The 17,455-nt window shown below is 37.0% G+C and overlaps 3 protein-coding genes, 1 long non-coding RNA gene and 1 other non-coding gene across 8 annotated transcripts in view; 3 read left to right on the top strand and 2 right to left on the bottom strand.

Moving 5' to 3' along the window:
- Positions 1-158: 158 nt before the first annotated feature.
- On the top strand, positions 159-2,822 carry gpalpp1 (GPALPP motifs containing 1). Its single transcript, XM_041985663.1, is given in 8 exon segments — positions 159-435; positions 559-676; positions 755-835; positions 951-1,209; positions 1,332-1,403; positions 1,405-1,497; positions 1,580-1,681; positions 1,783-2,822. Coding segments are annotated over 8 exon segments (1,029 nt in total). The 5' UTR covers positions 159-350; the 3' UTR covers positions 2,002-2,822.
- Positions 2,823-2,873: 51 nt separating this feature from the next.
- LOC121640011 (general transcription factor IIF subunit 2-like) lies at positions 2,874-8,625 on the top strand. Of its 4 annotated transcripts, XM_041985700.1 has the most exons (10): positions 2,874-3,078; positions 3,530-3,603; position 3,742; positions 4,313-4,336; positions 4,736-4,874; positions 6,014-6,067; positions 7,038-7,119; positions 7,308-7,407; positions 7,571-7,714; positions 7,962-8,625. In XM_041985700.1, exons 1-10 carry the CDS (start codon positions 3,013-3,015, stop codon positions 8,082-8,084), a joined length of 807 nt encoding a protein of 268 aa, XP_041841634.1. In that variant the 5' UTR covers positions 2,874-3,012; the 3' UTR covers positions 8,085-8,625. The 4 variants fall into 4 exon arrangements, with proteins under 4 accessions (XP_041841634.1, XP_041841617.1, XP_041841610.1 ...); XM_041985683.1 differs by lacking the exon at position 3,742 and having other exon boundaries at positions 2,936-3,078; XM_041985676.1 differs by lacking the exon at position 3,742 and having other exon boundaries at positions 2,936-3,078; positions 6,014-6,068; positions 7,033-7,119.
- Positions 8,626-9,874: 1,249 nt separating this feature from the next.
- LOC121640036 lies at positions 9,875-11,852 on the bottom strand. The gene is made up of 4 exons (XR_006010305.1): positions 11,701-11,852; positions 10,784-10,914; positions 10,396-10,487; positions 9,875-10,079 (listed from the first exon to the last, which is right to left on the bottom strand). It is a non-coding gene; the product is annotated as an uncharacterized LOC121640036 (long non-coding RNA).
- Positions 10,220-10,352, bottom strand: LOC121646162. Its single transcript, XR_006011575.1, has one exon. It is a non-coding gene; the product is annotated as a small nucleolar RNA SNORA31 (small nucleolar RNA).
- Positions 11,853-12,312: 460 nt separating the features above from the next.
- The window catches only part of LOC121638644 (protein TANC1-like), a 36,058-nt gene continuing 30,915 nt past the window's right edge, over positions 12,313-17,455 (top strand). The window contains exons 1-4 of the mRNA XM_041983541.1: positions 12,313-12,380; positions 12,634-12,720; positions 13,955-14,155; positions 16,563-16,655. Of these exons, the coding sequence (XP_041839475.1) occupies positions 12,648-12,720; positions 13,955-14,155; positions 16,563-16,655 (367 nt within the window). The 5' untranslated portion in view covers positions 12,313-12,380; positions 12,634-12,647. The remainder of the gene's footprint in view (positions 12,381-12,633; positions 12,721-13,954; positions 14,156-16,562; positions 16,656-17,455) is intronic.

Below are 17,455 nucleotides of genomic sequence, written 5' to 3'. Positions count from 1 at the left end.
CAAATATTTTAACATATTAAATTTTATTTAAACAAAAATAAAATTAAAGGAACACTGCAAACACTTGACTGAACATCATTCATCTTCTTCTACCGCTTATTCCAGCTCAGGGTCGCAAGAAAGCTGGAGTCCATCACAGCTAATAAGACAAGAAACTAACAGTTTCTTGTATTTTATTCTGATAGAAAAATGATCTACTTCCTGTTTTTGTAGGACTAACTTTAGCTTGGTAAACTCTACTAACACTACTGTTTACTTCCTGAGTCAAAGGTCAAGCATATACTCTTGTTTATCAGGCTGATTTATTATTTACTTAGAAACAGTTTAAAATACGTGAGTGAGCCAGTAAGATGTCATCTGATAAACTTATTGGCCCTGCTTTACCCCCGGGGTTTAGCAAGGAGAGCTCTGAAGACGACGACGAGGAAACAGGCTGTAAGGAAGACAGCGTCTTTTGCAGAAACCAACACTGAACCATTATTTGATTAATTATTAATATTTGTACCAGACTGGCTTTCCCCCTGTGAGTTTACAGTGTTCTTCTTTTTAACCTTGTAGTCGCTGGTCCTGCTCTGCCTCCTGGTTATAAACGTGGAGAACCGTCGAGCTCCTCGGATGAGAGTGAGCCGGAGGTGGCGGTGAAACGAGCCAGGACAACTGGAAACAGACCTGCACAGTGAGTTCACTGGTGGATTATTTGCCAAATAAATTAAATCTTTAAATAAACAAAATCGTAACACGTGTCTCTGCGCAGGGGGAACAAGGATGATGATGATGGTTTCTTTGGACCAGCTCTGCCCCCAGGATTTAAAAAACAACAGAGTTCACCAGAAAAGTGAGCAATATACCCTGCAATGTTTTCAACTGTACTAAAAAGTGGAAATACCTAAGGATAACGGTGTGGGTAAAAACTTTATTGTGGAAGCTTTAATTTTATAGTGTTCCTTCAGGCCACCTGTGCTTGGACCGGCTTTGCCCCCTGGGTTTAACAAAGCAACATATGATAATGATGATGGCAGTGATGGAGAAGATGAAGAGGATTTCCAAGGTCCAGCCCTACCCCCAGGCTACCGTGCTGATTCCTCCAGCAGTGAGGGAGAGGATGAGGATGTGATTGGACCAATGCCAGCCAAAGGACCAGTTCAAGACAGTGTGGCTCATGATTTTGAACGAAGAGCACAAATGATGAAAGAGAAGCTGACAGGAGATGTAAGTTTAATTTTTTTCTGCATTTCTTAATTTTTCAGATAATATACCATCCTGTTCCTCTTTTATGTCTGTCAAGGTTTTCTTCCCCCAAACTTATTCCTGTACGTATTTTCTGTAAACAGGATGCTCCTCAGGTGCTAACCAGAGAAACGTGGATGATGGAGCTCCCACCAGAGTTACAGCACATTGGCTTGGGGGGCTCGAACTTTCAAGAAGAGATCCGGTCCAGAAAACAAGGATCGCTCCATTTGGACAGATACACCAGCCGATAGGGAGCGGAAGGCCAGGGTAGGGTTGCTGGAAAAGTATCTAATTAACCTTCTTGTTGCTTTTAATATATCTCATATATTTGTTCTTTTCACATATGTAGGAACGCCTTGAAGGAAAAAAAAGGGGTGAAGTGGAGAAAGCTGATGTCCCACAAGTTTCCAGGAAGGACTTGGAAATGGCAGACAAAGTGTCTAAATATAATGTAAGTAGCTTTATCCCATTACATTACCCAAAAATGTCTCAGTTTATGTGTGTTTACTTTAAAGTCATGACTGAAGTTTGTGCATGCTCTCTTTTTTTAAGGAATCCAAACGCGCTGAGTCCCTCATGACTTTGCACACAAAGAAGATGAAAGAAAAAGCAAAGGAGAAAGCAGACACACCAGTGGAGAGGAGGCCGTTTGATCGTGATGAAGACCTGCAGGTTAATCGCTTTGATGAAGCTCAGAAGCAGCGACTGCTAAAGAAGTCTCAGGAACTGAACACACGGTTCTCCCACAGCAAAGACCGAATGTTCCTGTAACATGTCAAAATGAAACAGATCCATTAGAATGCAGGCTTCCACTTCCACAGATAAACTTTTTTACGTGGTTTGTACAATATAGATTGTCTCTACAGATTTATTTGTTTGTGAGGTTCATTAGACCGGACAGAATTGATATTAGAGACATGGAAGATATCCACTTATGTAAATTTGAATCACTGAAATGCTATAAAACCTATTTTAACTGATTCAAAAGCAGCTATTAGAATGTTTTTTTTTTTTGTTTGTTTTTTTTTGTTTTTTGTTTGTTTTTATCCAGGAAGTATTGTATTAGAACTGATTATTCTATTAGAATTCTGATTATTCTAACAAAACAAATGTTTTTCAGAAATTGTTTTACAGTAAATCAGGCAGAGTGCACTGTTTGTAAATACCCACCACAGCAATGGCATAATAGTTGATTTTAGTATGTACAATATTCATCCTGTGATATTGGAGGTAATTTTTATTTGATATGCTGATTCTAAAATCCAGAAGAAAAAGTCAGGCTTTAACTCTCACTGTTGTTAATCCTACAGTTAGTGAGAAATACAAATTTGCCCAAGTCTAAACATGTATAATCTGAAAGGAAGAGGGGAAACATTAACCTGTCACGTTAAACCATGCATTATTTCATAGTATGACATTATGGATATTGAATATTATGACTTTTTTTCTTTAAACCCAATCAATTTCTTGATTTCACATAATGAATGACAACAGGTATTTGTTACTCAGAACTCCAAGCTTGTATTTTTGTAAACCGATTTTTCGTTATAGCTTGTATTTTGTGCAGATTGCTGTAAAAGATGTTGTTTTGATGTTTTTACTAAGTTTGTATTCTTTTACCCATACCTTAAAAATTGTGTAGGTTGTAGGGATAAAATGCTTGCAAGTGAAATGGCGAAAGGATGTCAACACTGATATGGATAGTCAGAGTTGCCATACTTTGATATTGCTTTTGCGCATGCGTATGGCGGTTGTAACTCGAAGCTAGCATAAATTTTAAACATGTCGGAAAAAGGAGAGGTTGACCTAACTGGTGCCAAGCAAAACACGGGAGTGTGGCTTGTTAAGGTGGGTATATACAATTTTTAAACAAATAAAAGAAAACTAGGCATTTTCGGTTTACCATTTAAATAAATAAATATAAGGCTAACAATCACGCAGCTAAGTGTAATGTTTCATCGTAGCTAACGCTTTAATGTTTCCACTTTACTAGCTAAAAAAAAGTATTCTAAAATAATAATCGGAAAAGTCGGATTCATAATATGATTCTTGAATTAGGACCATCATTTAATTAGGCAAAACATTTAAAATCTATATGCAGTCAGTAAGTAATATACTAGTAGTCACTAAAAGGCATAATTTAGCTGTGTGTGGACGATTACTAGTAGCACGGTTTCATTTACTTTTTGGGGGGGATATTTTAAAGTGCATTTAAAAGAGTTATGGTAATACCACAAGGACATTTCCTTAGGTTAAAATGCATTCTCTAACACAAGGGCAACCAATCTTCTCTTTACAGGTGCCAAAATACCTTTCTCAACAATGGGAAAAAGCGTCAGGCAGAGGCGAGGTTGGGAAACTCAGAATCTGCAAGTATGGGATATACATGTGTGAAATAGCAGAAGTCTGTTCAGTTTCAAAATTGACTGTGCATCAGGACTTTACATTTAAGTCAGTTATGTTTGTGCTTGTCTATATGTGAGGTGATGTAGGTTAGTACAGAACATGTAGAGTGGCAACACTGCGAGATTTTCGTTGTACAGTAACAGCTAAAAAAACAACAACAAAAAAAAAAAAAATATGTGTATAAGGCATTACACAGCTGTTATTATCAGTTACAGTGACCTTGAAAGAAAGCAGTGTTTTTAAATTAAGCTTCTCGCACATGTTTCTGAGTGTGACAGTCAGGGCAAATGAAAAGAGGGTGGTCTAATACTACCGAATCTGTGCTTTTCATTTTATATCATAGATGAGCAAATGTAAGGTTTTTTTGTTGTTTGTTGTTGTTCGTTTTTTTTTTTTTTTTTTTTTTTTTTTTTTTTTTACTTTGTACAGAACTTTATTTGTCATTGCAACAAAAAGTGCAACAAAATTACTACAGGAGGCTGTGTTGTGCATACTAAGACCTCCTTGATGGGTTGCAACTTTAAATTTAGTTTAAATTTGGATGGAGAAAAAATACAAACTGAGTTATACATGTCGTTATAATTATACCATTACAAATAAAATTGAATTACATTAAATTACTTTTTTTTGAGCAGTCAATTAAGTGACATTTTTGCTTCTTGTTTTTATATTAAAGGAAGGAAACCAAGGAAAAGCAGAGGTAAGAAATGCTAGGAAGAAGTACAGTGCATCCAAGTGGTGCCCATTTCCATGTCAAATGCAGTCTTATTTACCCTTTCTTTACTTATCATTTTCTACTTAACTATTAAACATTCAGATGTACAGAATCAAAGTTCTTTAAGATTTTTATGAACTCAACAAATGAGGTAAAATCTTTTTTTTTTAACAGCCCTTTTATACACACACACACATACACACACACATATATATATATATATATATATATATATATATATATATATATATATATTTTATAAATGAGTCTTTGAGATTTAATACTGAATCATACATTTTTGACAGTGTTTTGACAGATACATTGCCCTTAAAAGTTCACATTGGCATTGAAAAGATAAAGTGTACTTCTCTGTGCTCTCTGCAGGTATCTTTTACTTTGAACGAAGAGCTCACTGTAATTGAAGGTATAGAGGATAAAACTGTGTCTGCACCCCGTGAGCATCCGTTCACCATGCAGTCAGTGGGAGGTCAGATGTTGGCAGTCTTCACAGAGAATTCATCTGGTGAGTTTCTGGGCCCAGCCTCATGTTGCTCCAACATGAACCACTTGATACAATCAAAGTATTCTGCCATGTGAAATATCTGTTTTCATTAGAGTCCAGAGGTAAGTTCTATGTGATGAGTTGGTGGAAGTATTCCTTCTGCTACACTCACCGTTTACTGTTGTCTTGCACTTCCGTGCCTGTTCTGCTTGTCCCTGAGTGTTGTAAGACTTTCTCTTGAGTGTGACGTTGTCCATGGTACTGACATAGTACATAGAGGAAATGTACTCTACATAATGGAGAAATAAACACTCAATAGAAAACAGTTATTTTGTTGTCTTCATCCAGTTTTATCTGACTTACCATGTCTTTGTGAATTGCAAGATTACTCTTTGATCATTTTTCTACTCTGTGGGTTGATCCGTTCAGTCCAATTCCAATCACCACAGTCGACTGATTGATTAGTCACGATGGGAATAATATAGAGTAGATAAGTCAACACAAATAATTGCTGAGTTGGTTGTTGATTTCATACCTGCATGGGCTTCTCTTTGGTTTTATTTGGATTACTCCGGCCTATTCTGCCCTCTAAATGTTGTGAGGTTTGTTTTTTGTTATGCTTTGGGTGCTAATGGTCTTGTGCCACAGTACTTTGAGAGACTTATATGTCTGGGTATCTGTGTGTTTGTGTGCGTGTGTGAATTTCTTTAGGGCTGCATAATTTAAACTATACATGAGCAGATAAATTACATAATTTATGTGTGATTTCTTTTTCAGCTGACACCTGATTAAATAGGCAGCTGATGAAGGGACATCACAACATAAAATTCTGTTGATTACCAAAAAAGACAAGACTCCTATTAAAGTGGATTTTTCCAGTTTATTTTTCAGTTTATACAAACAAGCATTTGTTCAGCCATGTCTCAGATGTATATCAACAGTGGGGCAGGGTATCTACTCTCTTGTTGCAAGGCCATGCTTGCTTTGCTCTTGTGCACGTATGTGTGCTTGTCAGAGATTATGCCTAAAAGCTGTGTGATTTTTTTTTTTTTTTTTTTTTGTGGGAGTGACTAAACCCCGAGTGTGGCTTGATCCCCACCTACCCTCGTCTTCCATCCCCTGTATTTTCATGTTTACCATCCCTCCCTCCCTTCCTGTAGGCCAATCAGAAGAAAGATCTGATGGCAGCAGCTCAGGTTCGGGGGCAGGTCCAGGTGAGTCTATGATTTTGCCACAAAGTGACAAAGTAGCATCACTGGACTAAATGTCTCACTTTTAGCGACATATGGCATTTGGGCTATCACAATATGTGTGATGTGCCTGTGGTACTAAAACTAGATACATTCACATGAAACACCAAATAGTTCTGAAGCAGAACACAGAACAGAAGCTTTTGACCTTTAGGACCTTCATCATATACTTCATGCAGAGCTTCTGCACATTGCTTGACTGACTGGAGCTCAGAGATGAGTCCGTGTGGTGAAACTCGGTTGAGACTGCTCCTCAGCAGAGTGCTGTCTGCTTTTGATGGTGGTTGTGAAGTCACTTAACTTATATAATTGCTGGAAAAAAATGGCTGATGTTTGGTTGCTCTAAATTTTTGGGTATAACTTCTGTGCATGTTTTGCTTTGAGTGATGCAAATCTGCTGACAACTGAATTTGAACAAGTTGTTGTTTATGCTTTTACTTTTTACTTGTGGAGATTAATAAAGCTGTTGTATATGTAATTATAGAGCTCTCTGGGTCTTCAGTTATTGTGGATAATAGGTAGTGATAGCTGAAGTATGATATCAGATACATTATTCACATATTATAGAAATGTAAAATAGCATATTTGAACAATCTCATATGGCATATAAACAGGGTGAAACAAATTGCAGACATTCTTCAGTTGCCAACAGATGATAGATGGGGGAAAGGAAGAAAAGAAACCCAAGCAAAGTTTTGCAATCTTAGCTTTCATTAAAATCAAAGGAAGAATCTGGAATGGAATAGATTTTCTTAAGTACCAAAAGCATTTCTCTTTCCTTGAATAAACACTTTGCATAGTTGCCTTTACAGTATCATTTTCATCTTTCTTCTCTCACCCTTTTTATACAATGATGCAATTATACATAAGTGTTCTTTGAGGCATGTGGATTATTTCAATTTGATCAGATTTATAATTAAATGTTTGTTTCCAGATAAAATAGCCCTGGAAGGCATGGTAGTACAGAGAGCAGAGTGCAGACCTGCTGTCAGTGAAAGCTATATGAAACTAAAAAGGTGAGTGATATTTAAAATGGGGCATGCACACTATAATATGTTATGAACTTTGCAGTGTTATATGACTTTATGAAGATTGTGCAAGCAAAGTCAACATTATCAGGCAGTGCATGTTTGTGCTTAGCTGTATCTTAGTGTTTTCAAGTGTGTGGGACACTTGGCAGGTAAAATGATCTTTTTTTGAACAGGTTACAAATTGAAGAGTCGTCCAAGCCAGCCAGGCTGTCACAGCAGCTGTCAAAACCGGTCACCAGCAACTACAAACCTGTGGCCAACCATGATTACAATGTAAGAGATCCTTGAAGCCTGAGTTATTAAAATATTTGTATGTAGTTCAAATAACTAATAGTTTTACAGGAACATATTGTCATTCTATGTCAGTCTTATCCAATATGTAAGTTGTTCTGTAGTATGTGATAACTGAGCTGTGTCTGTTCACTATCTGCTGCAGAGGGAGTATGAAAGGAAGAAGAAGGAGGAGGGCAAGAGAGCAAGAGCTGACAAACAGCAGGTGTTGGACATGTTGTTTTCTGCTTTTGAGAAGCACCAGTACTACAACATCAAAGACCTGGTGGATATCACCAAACAGCCTGTGGTAAGACCAGAGGGCAACACGAAGGCTTTAGTTATATTCCTGTTCACAGCAGCTGATTTCAAACAATGCTGTTGGCCAGAAAAGAATAAATACTTGGAGATGAATGAGAAGTTTATCTAGGTTCAGAGAGTTTATGGTCAAACAGACAATTATTTCAATGTTGCCCAAAATCCTTAAGTTTTTATTTATTTATTTAATCACCAATCATTCATTATTTCTTTATATTTGGTCTTTTTTCTTTGAACAGATTTACTTGAAAGAAATATTACGTGATATTGGCATCTACAATGTAAAGGGGACACACAAGAACACCTGGGAGCTCAAGCCAGAGTACAGACATTACCAAGGCGAAGAAAAGACTGATGAATAGTTTCTGTCCCCATAAAAATAACACACACCATGTTTCCATGTGATGGGGTCCCTCATAGATCAGCCCTAACTTCTCTCTTCTGGTATAATTGCATCAGGATTTCTAAATGCTCTGGATGATATGAAACAAACCAAGCTTTCACAAAAGTTTACATTTCCTGGTGTGCTTTGTCACACTTCCGGCACATCCTAGAGGCTGTGGCTCAGAGGTTTTGAATAAATCCATCAGATGCTTAAAGAAATAGTATTTGCATTTAAGTGCGCAGATGATATACCACAATGGCTAGTAGTAGGATTTCTTACTGTTTGTGTATATGCTTAGGAGGAAAGCACTATTTTCTGCAATTATTCTAGCCCCTCCCATTCCTGGACTGTCCCCCATTGACCTGCTAAGACCTGAGGAGGCCTCCAGAGATGGGCATAGAGGTATTATACATATGTGCCATCAGGTTTTAAAGATTAAGTCCATCTTGAACATGTTTTAGACTATTTTACATTTTTTTTTGCTTGATTTATGTAATAAAGTTGTTTCAGTGGAATTATTTGAACTTTTTTGTGTTTAATAATCAACAAGGCTTATATTATTTATCACACCTCCACAGCAATATCACCAGAACCAGTAAAAAAAAAAAAAAAAATATATATATATATATATATACAACCACATCCACCAAGAGTTCCTCTTACAACATATCTGATTTTTTTTTCTTCACTTGCAGTTAGATTTTAAGCTAATGTGAAGACAAATGAATTAAAATAGACAAACTTGAAGAATCAGCTTTATCTGCTCCACACCAGCAGAACAGAATCTATGCACCTTGATGCTCAACCGGCCCCATCCCATTTCCTCCTTTATGCTCTTTGCAGGAGTGAGGAGTTACAAATTATTGTATTGTGAAAAATTATCGTACTAGAGGACATATTACATTTATAGTAGATAAAAATATAATAAATGAAAAAGGCATTACATCTGCAAAACAGTGGAGTAAGACAAAGGAATAATTGTGGGTAGTTGGTTTATAGATCTGTGCAAGTCACTTGGAAGGGATTTAACATTCTTCCAAAATCTATATTATACCCTTTAATTTGAGGGTTCTTTCATGGATGCTGAAGAGCTTTGTCCATTTACGTTTTCCTTAGGTGTTGATTTGGATGGAAGCCCTTGATTTTTTTACCATTCACTGAGACAAGGATGGTGTCACTTATTGTAGAAGACATCATTTACATTCACATCAGGGCCGGTTTTATAGTCCACTGTATTTTCAATATAGATATATAATTTGCCTTTATATATTCAATACTTTGGCACTATAAATTTTTGTAACCAAATAAAAAGTACAACACACACACACAAAAAAAAAAAAGTCATCAAAATGGCAAAGCCAAGTATACATGTTTGATTTTCATTCATTATTCAGCTGTCACCTGGCAGGTTTTTCTGTATTCATCCAACCAGTTTTCTATACCCACTTTATCCAGTTCAGGATCATAAAAGGTTTTATCCTTGCATATGCACAGTGGCATACAGCTACACCTTTGAATGTTTACTGGACCACATAATCGATGGCATTTCCTGAAGTCATAAGGTGTTCCACAGCTGGCAGACGATGCAGCTGTGTGTCACACATACTCTCTGTGCATCATAATTCCTCTATTTAAATCTTTCTCTTTAAGTTTGATGTCATACATGTTTCTGCTTGGATAACTGGTACTCTACCTACCTCCAAATGTTTAGCCTAACTAATTTTAAAATAAATATTATCTTGGGCTTAACCAAATTCAGAAAGATGCAAAGGTCTCAATTGTTTATTTCAAAGATAAATTTGTGACATGATATTCCATGTGCTGTATCACTGCAAACAGTTAAAAAAATGACAGTATTCAGATGTGAGTGAATATGAAGATAAAAAAAATAGTAAAGCATCAGAAGAGAAGGAAGAAAATTCCACTAGTCCAGCTCCATCGGATGTTTGTACTGAAAGGTCTGGCCTCCCACCTGCAAAAGAATGGAAGATTTAAAAGCTGTACCACAACCTGCAACTACTAATATCTAAATCCACATCTTAAGAGACCTATGACTACAAAATGAAGTATCAGTTTAAAATGCATCTTTAAAAGTTTATCAGTATTTTTTATGAATGTATTCCTCAATTCAATCTGTGCTGCTATAAAAAGTAGCAGTCAGAAAGCGCGAGGAAAGCTCAGTTTAGCATCTCTTTGCAAACCCACAAGCTAAAGAAGTCTGCTTCAGGTCTATCAGTGGATGCAAATCAAAGTCTTTCCCATCAAAAGACAAGATTTCAAGAGCTCACCTGCATTTAGCAGCTGTAACAAACACTCAAGCGTCTCACACTTGATAGAATATCATCTGCCTGGTGTAATTTCCACAAGGAAAAACCCAAGACTAGAAAAAGGAGAGGAAAAAAAACATTCAAGCTTTGAAGTATGCACAAAATAATTCTTAAACAATATGGTATTTGTTCTGTCCTCCCCTCTTCAATCTGAGACGCCATTGAAAAGGTAGCGAGCAGAAAGCGCGGGGACATTCAATATTGCATCTGCAAAAAAAAGAACCTAGGATCTCTCACAACAGAGAGTCCAGGCTGTCAAAGATGCTGCTTTCACCACCCTGAGAGGACTGATCAGTAGAAACAGATGAGAGCTTGTCTGTACCAAGTAAACAGCTGGAATTACACTTACATGATTTTTCTGCTGTCCTCCTTATGGGACAGACTTGATTGTTTCCTCAACTAATGATGCCTTTTGTTAACCAAAAAGCCATCATCCTCCATCTGGTCCAAACAGATGCACACCAAATGGCAAATGATCAGCTAATGGAAAGAGTGGAAACAGAGATCATGTAGTATTGTTCATACAAAGAAGAAACTAACATTAACACCATCAACACTACATACTATAAACGTTACCTTTCTAGCACCGTGAATGCATATGACAGCATTGCATTTGCGTAATAAAACAAATTAATTTGGCTTTAGGACAAACGCCAATTCTTTGTATTTAACGTGCCACCAATTACGTTATTTTATGAGTTAAATGTTTTTCGGAAGCGACTAGTCAGATTCCAACAGAATACCTACATGATGCGAGGGAACACCACGTTTAATAACTCCTAGAGTTAGCTTAGCACGTTCATTCCGCCATTGACTTTAGATTGACTCACGTGGCTGCCAGCTAACAACGTGGGGACCCACTGATAGTTTTAAAAGATGTACTGTATAAATCTATATACCTGCAGATCTTTGCAATCTATGCGATAGTAAAGTACAAGACTGGCACCTCTAAAACGCATGCTAGCATTAATATTAGCAAGCTAGCAGTTATGTGAAAAATCCACGTCACGACCTTTGTATTCTTGCTGGGCTGTGTTATCTTCTTGTAAAAACACTAGCAGAGAGATAATCTTCAATATATTTTTTTTACGTTTATGTGATTATCCGTTTGATCTACCAGTCAACAAATGACTCAAGCTAAAGTTTTTAGTAGCGAAAAGCACAACTAGCTAGTCCACACGTGCTCACTGACTGAGATGTTTAAAACTTAACATGCATTATTACTCGTGTTTCTCTTGCGTTAAAAAGCCTACGTGGTTTACTTACAAAACGCCATGACGAGTGAGATGATTGACCCGTTGAAACAGTTTAGCATTCTAGACTTAAGAAGACTCCTGAGTACTTCTGTCCGAGCTGAAGGTACAACCTGTAAAAAGGTCGATGCAGCGATAGCGTTTAGATAATATACTGTATGTTCTGTGGCTCACTTCTGCCCCCTCGTGGACGAGTAGAGGTAAGAAAATGTTATTTGAAACACCCCCTGGTATTTGCTTTTAGAAAACGGAATATTTTTTGCTTGAAATACTTTCCTTACATGCAGTAATTAGATTTTATTAATTTATTTTTAGTCTTACAACCCAAATAAGGCAATTTTATTAAATACAACTGCGTAAGAATGGTTTTCCAAGAAGACCTGTGGTTTTAATTTTATTTATTTTTTTTTGAAAAAAAATGAATAAAAATGAAATAACTCTATTTAATAAAATTAAAGATAAAAGTAAGATGAAATGAAACCTACCACCAAAAATATAAAACACTAAATCTTTAAGGGTACGTCAAATATGGAACACGAAGCATACGAGCATGGGCACGACGCGCGCGCCCGCCTTCTTTCATCATTTTGGGAGGGTACGTCTCACTTCTTAATTGGACTCCGCAAGCTTAAATGGTCTCTCTCCAGTTTCCTGTGGATTTACTTGAAGACATGCAGGCATAAAATAAGACAGGTAACTTCAGCTGCTTAGGTCGACTAAATTTGTCAGTGACATTTCTGTTAAACTGCTGCTGTAATTTCAGCGTAAAGAAGATTTGTTATTTTAAGAGTAAAATTATGATCCCGAAATACAACTTATCGTTTATAAGAAACTAACAGTGTTGACAATGCTGGCAAAGAAAAAAGAAGAAAAAAAAAAAAAAAAAAAAAAAAACAACCAATGTGCTTCAAATATTTTCAATTAACTTTTTTTCTTCCATTGACAGTTTAAAGCAAAGTAATGTTTAGAGCAGTGTTTGGAAACAAGAAGGAGGGTGGAAAACGAGGAGGAAAAAAGAACCAGAGACATGCAGGTAAACAAAACTACTGACGCTGCCTGTGTATCATAAATATATTATATATGCTTTACATTAATACATCATATTTGGACACAGGTTTAGGATTACTGCCCTGGGTCGTAATCATGTAAAATGAAATATGTATCTTATGTTGTACAGGTCTTGTGTTCTATGATGAAAATATTCAGGTTCTCTTCTCTTGGGTGATTTAAGTAAAGCCATTTCAATTAGCCTAATTCATCTGTGTGTTCTGTCCTTCACACAGTGTCCCGCTGCTTGTATTTAAAGTGTGTCAAGCAAAGTTAGAGTAGGTTAGGCAAACATCCTGACCTACTAAACACTGATATTCACAAGAATGTGTGAGTAGGCTATATCTGAATGAGAACAATCTGCTCTTGTATGAAGTTGCTGTATCTGCTGAGGATATGCCAACGCTTTTGTAATGTTGTCAGTGAAACCATAGTTTGCAATTTAAAGATGTTTTGCCCTTCAAAGAAAGCTGTTTGTATTGTTCACAGGGTGAACTTGTTAACTTGCTGCAGTACAGAGGAGATTTCAGACTGCGCAGTAGATATACATGAGCATAAGTAGAGCTCGGTATTAGAGCAACCATGTTTCTCATTAATATTTAATAATGTGCTGCACTGGGAAGCAAGAACAGAGACGAGGATAGAAAACTGTGTCAGTCTCATTAAATTCATATACTATGTTTACAGTACATTGGGATAGCTGATAATTTGCTGAGAGAGCTTCTTGGTTTTTCATCTAATCCTTGTATGTTTATAGAAACTTTTTTTTTCCAAATATTTTATCATATTGTTATATTATGTACAGAACCCATGACTCTTGGACAAGAAAACAGACTAATTCATCACCAACAAAACTACATCAGCCTAGTATAATTATTATAAATAACAATAAGGCCTCTATATTTTGCATAATGTCTGTTCAGAGGGACAGGATCAGGCTTAATGGCAGCAATTACAATAGACATGAAATTGAAGAAATATAAAATTGAAAAATAGTGCGTATACAATGTTAAATGAGTGTGATGCCATTCCTCTAAATAGATGTTTTGGTATTGCCAACTTTCCATTACCTCACACAGCAATATGCCTTCCAGGCAAGATATGTTGCTCTGTTGAAGCCTTAAGTGAGACATATTTTATGGAGCACTGGCACAGCTCTGTTGAATCAATATGTATCCTACACTGTCTTTTCTCCAAATTCACCCATCTATTCCATGCAGGTTGTGAGGTACACACCCCCAGCACCCTGCAGAGGGGCAGTGGCCATGCTACTAACCTTCACGACCAGGACAGCGGCCACAGTGACAGCCCAATGAAACTGATGAAACTGACCAAGGGCATGTCAATTTCTTTACCATCTTCCCCTCTTCTCCCTCGTCAGTCTGACATAGTCCCCTCTCAGTCGTGCATCAAGTTTCCAGGTGGGTTTTAAAGAATATTCGAAATAAAGTGGGTGACAAGAAGTTGTTTGGGTGGAAATAATTAAAAAGATAGCAGAAGGCTTATATATCTTTGCTTTGATGAGCAGAAGGCTTATGAGCATTCAGTTATCTCATGACAACTGAATGCACATAGACCGTCCCCTCAGGGGCCTAAAAACATGTAGCAGATTGTCAGAGTAAATAATTTAGCTAAATAACTAAAGGCAAGGAACCCCAGTGAGGTAGGTCAACATTGGAATATCATAATGGTTTGGATCTATAAATAAGAAATTAAGTAAATTCAGGATCAAAGACAAACTAAAGCTCACTTTTCACTATATGTTTCGCATGTACTTGCAGTTGCAGATTGTTGTGCAAGAGTTTAATGATACTTAAACACACATACAAACTGGAATGAAAATAGTATTTATCCTTTTCTATTTCCTCCCACCTGTCATGTTGAGCTCTGCTATTAGTTGACAAAAACAATTATAGTAAGATTTGATGTTGCAGTGTAAAAATAAGACTCTGAAAATTAATATACATACAGGAGATCAGCATTGTGCAGGAACCAGTCAGAAAGAATAAATAAATATTTTTTTCTTTTACTTGGTTATTACAATTTTATGCAAAGGAACCTGCCTAGCTAACTTATCAGGGTTGGTTGTAGTCTCCAACAGAAATCCTTCTCACTCCAAGCTGAAATCAAAACTTGGCAGCCTTGATTAAAAAATTGATAGTCTTTTAACCCACAAGGGTAATTTATTGCAAAATTGAACAGATGGTGTATATACCACTAAAACACTGGAGATTGGAGGTTTTCTTGTTAACACAGTATACAAACAGACTGCAATCAAATCTTCTTGTATTTACATCTCATTAGCTTAGATATGTGATGAAAGTACAGATAATTTTACACATCAGCAGATGAAAGTGACAACAACCTACTGTCATGCTCTGTATGTACATTATTCTACATATTAAAGGTTCAGCAAAGAGAAGTTTTGATTGAAGCTGCTTTAATAAATTAAGAATTATTAATGATATGCTCATGTTTCCTTATTGTCATTTCTCAGTTTGTAAACACTTATGTCCTCTTCTTACATCTTAGTTAATCTCTTCTGTAAAACAAAAAGAGGAACCAGGAAAGTGACACAATAAGTTGAGGCAACAGTCATGTAACAAGATTAGAGACACTTGCTTCAGCCATGATTTCAAACCAACATCATTTCAGTATGATGATGTGTGACACACAGCTGCATCGTCTGCTCAACGTTTTGTTACAGTCAAGATTTTATCAGCTTTGATAGGTTTTGGAATAATATGCAGTATAAGTTTACTTTACATTCACAGTTACAGTTGCTAAAAAGACTTTTGGAAAGGACACACCTGTGCTCCTATCTTTATAACTCCTCCAAAAAGCTTCTTCTCTCTTCCAGGTGCATTTTATGAATTAAGACATCTTTCAGAATGTTTTGCTAAGACTGATCTCAGGTTTACATTCAGACGGACACAAGAAAGAGGATAGAGGGAAAATTATGGGAGATTTTCTGTGTCTACATTTTAAATATTAAGTTTTAAATTAACAAATAATCATAGAATTGGCCTGTTTAATGAAAGCATTTGATATAATCACTTAAAAACTATGACATTGTATAACATCTTTAAAATTATGGGATGAAAAGAGAACAGATTTTATGTTTTCCTGAGATGTCTTACCTTAAAGGAAGCACTGGGTGGCAGTGTCCTGCAGCAAGTACAGCCAGCCATTCAAAAAAAACAAAAAACAAACCGCTCTTACATTTCATTGCATGCACCACTTCCACTGCCTGGGCAAACACGAAAGGGAAAGGAAAATTACAGCAACTTAACATGTGTAGTGTTTAGGCTTCTTTGGTGGTTGTGTAAAATCAAATAGGAAGGTGTGTTATGGTGCAGTGTTTCAGTCTATCAACACTTTTGATTCAAACATTGAACCCTCTTGAATAAATAATAAGTTTGTTTCAGTGTTTGCAGACGTTTCTTCATTGAACAGATCTGATGTCCTGAAGAATCTGCTTCCAACAATCCTGAAATATTGTTGCATAAATTGAGACACACCCATACACATCAGAGTGCATGTCCCTACCACACACACGCACACATTAGTGGTTTTATTATAGATAAATGCCTGAATATTGTTTGCATGCATGGCTTACACTGTGTACATTCTGCTGTATACTCCTGGGACACAATTCAAATTCTGCAACGCAGATCTCATCTGGGGAGGCTTAATCTCTCTCATTCTCTCTCTCTCTCTCTCTCTCACTTTCTTTCATATCTCTCCCTTTCTCCACCCTCCAATCCCTCCCTCCCATCGTGCCTGCTCTCCCTCCCTCTCCCTCCTGCCTCTTTGCTGTGGCCGAAGGACGGGTAAGGAAGCTGGAGTATGTGGATGGCTCTTCCAGTGCGAGAGAACCTCTTGTCTTTGCCTCGTGCCGTGGCAAGACAGACCAGAGAGGTGAGATCAGGAGTGTATGGATGTGTGTTTAGCATTGTGCCTGTTTTTCCAGGTTTTGATCAATGGAGCTGTAAAAGATTGAGAATGGGTTTAAAGCGAGAGAATGAATGAGGTGATTTTTAAGATAAAATATGTTTATGTTAATGTATATAAGAATGATGACGTCTGTGTGTTTCTGAAAGAATCTGTTCTATCTCCTCAGTCTTTTTCCTTACTTCTGTAAACGTTGTTTGACCAGTTAAGGTTAGATTAAAGCTATAATAGTGTAAATAAATCCCTTCCAGCTTTATTTGTGTTTTTGACCAGAGGGCTATCCTTAAGCTAAACAGATTTCATGAGGCTTCCTTCATCCTGGTTGCCAGGCACCTCTCAGCTTCTCGTTTCCATTGGCAACTGCCAGGTGGTTTGATGAATAGTACTGGACATTCACAGTATCCTCATGTTACTCCAGATTGAATCTCAGGGTTCTGCTGACTAAATGCAAAGTTTTCTCTCCTCCCCCTCACTGAAACACACGCCCTTCCAAGTTTTGATTTCCCTTTCAGGCTGTGAAAAGAGTATTGACAAAAGCTGTCAGTGGTAAACAAAAATGACTAGATTTGCCTCCTGAAACTGACCTTGATACTCTCAAGGTTATGCTTGTGTTTGGTACACAATTGGGGCTAATGAAAGAGCAGTTTGATGCAGTATCTTTAAAGGGAAAGATACTGCATCAAACTGCTCCAGAGAGACAGAAGAATCAGTGAAGGGAGTGCTAGATGAATGTGATGTCTAAATGAATGTTGAAAGATGTTTGTGAG

The sequence above is a fragment of the Melanotaenia boesemani genome, chromosome 1, assembly GCF_017639745.1.
Source record: "Melanotaenia boesemani isolate fMelBoe1 chromosome 1, fMelBoe1.pri, whole genome shotgun sequence".
Classification (NCBI taxonomy): Eukaryota; Metazoa; Chordata; class Actinopteri; order Atheriniformes; family Melanotaeniidae; genus Melanotaenia; species Melanotaenia boesemani.
The sequence above is the reverse complement of the archived record's forward strand: the minus strand, read 5'-3'. Positions and strand labels throughout refer to the sequence as shown.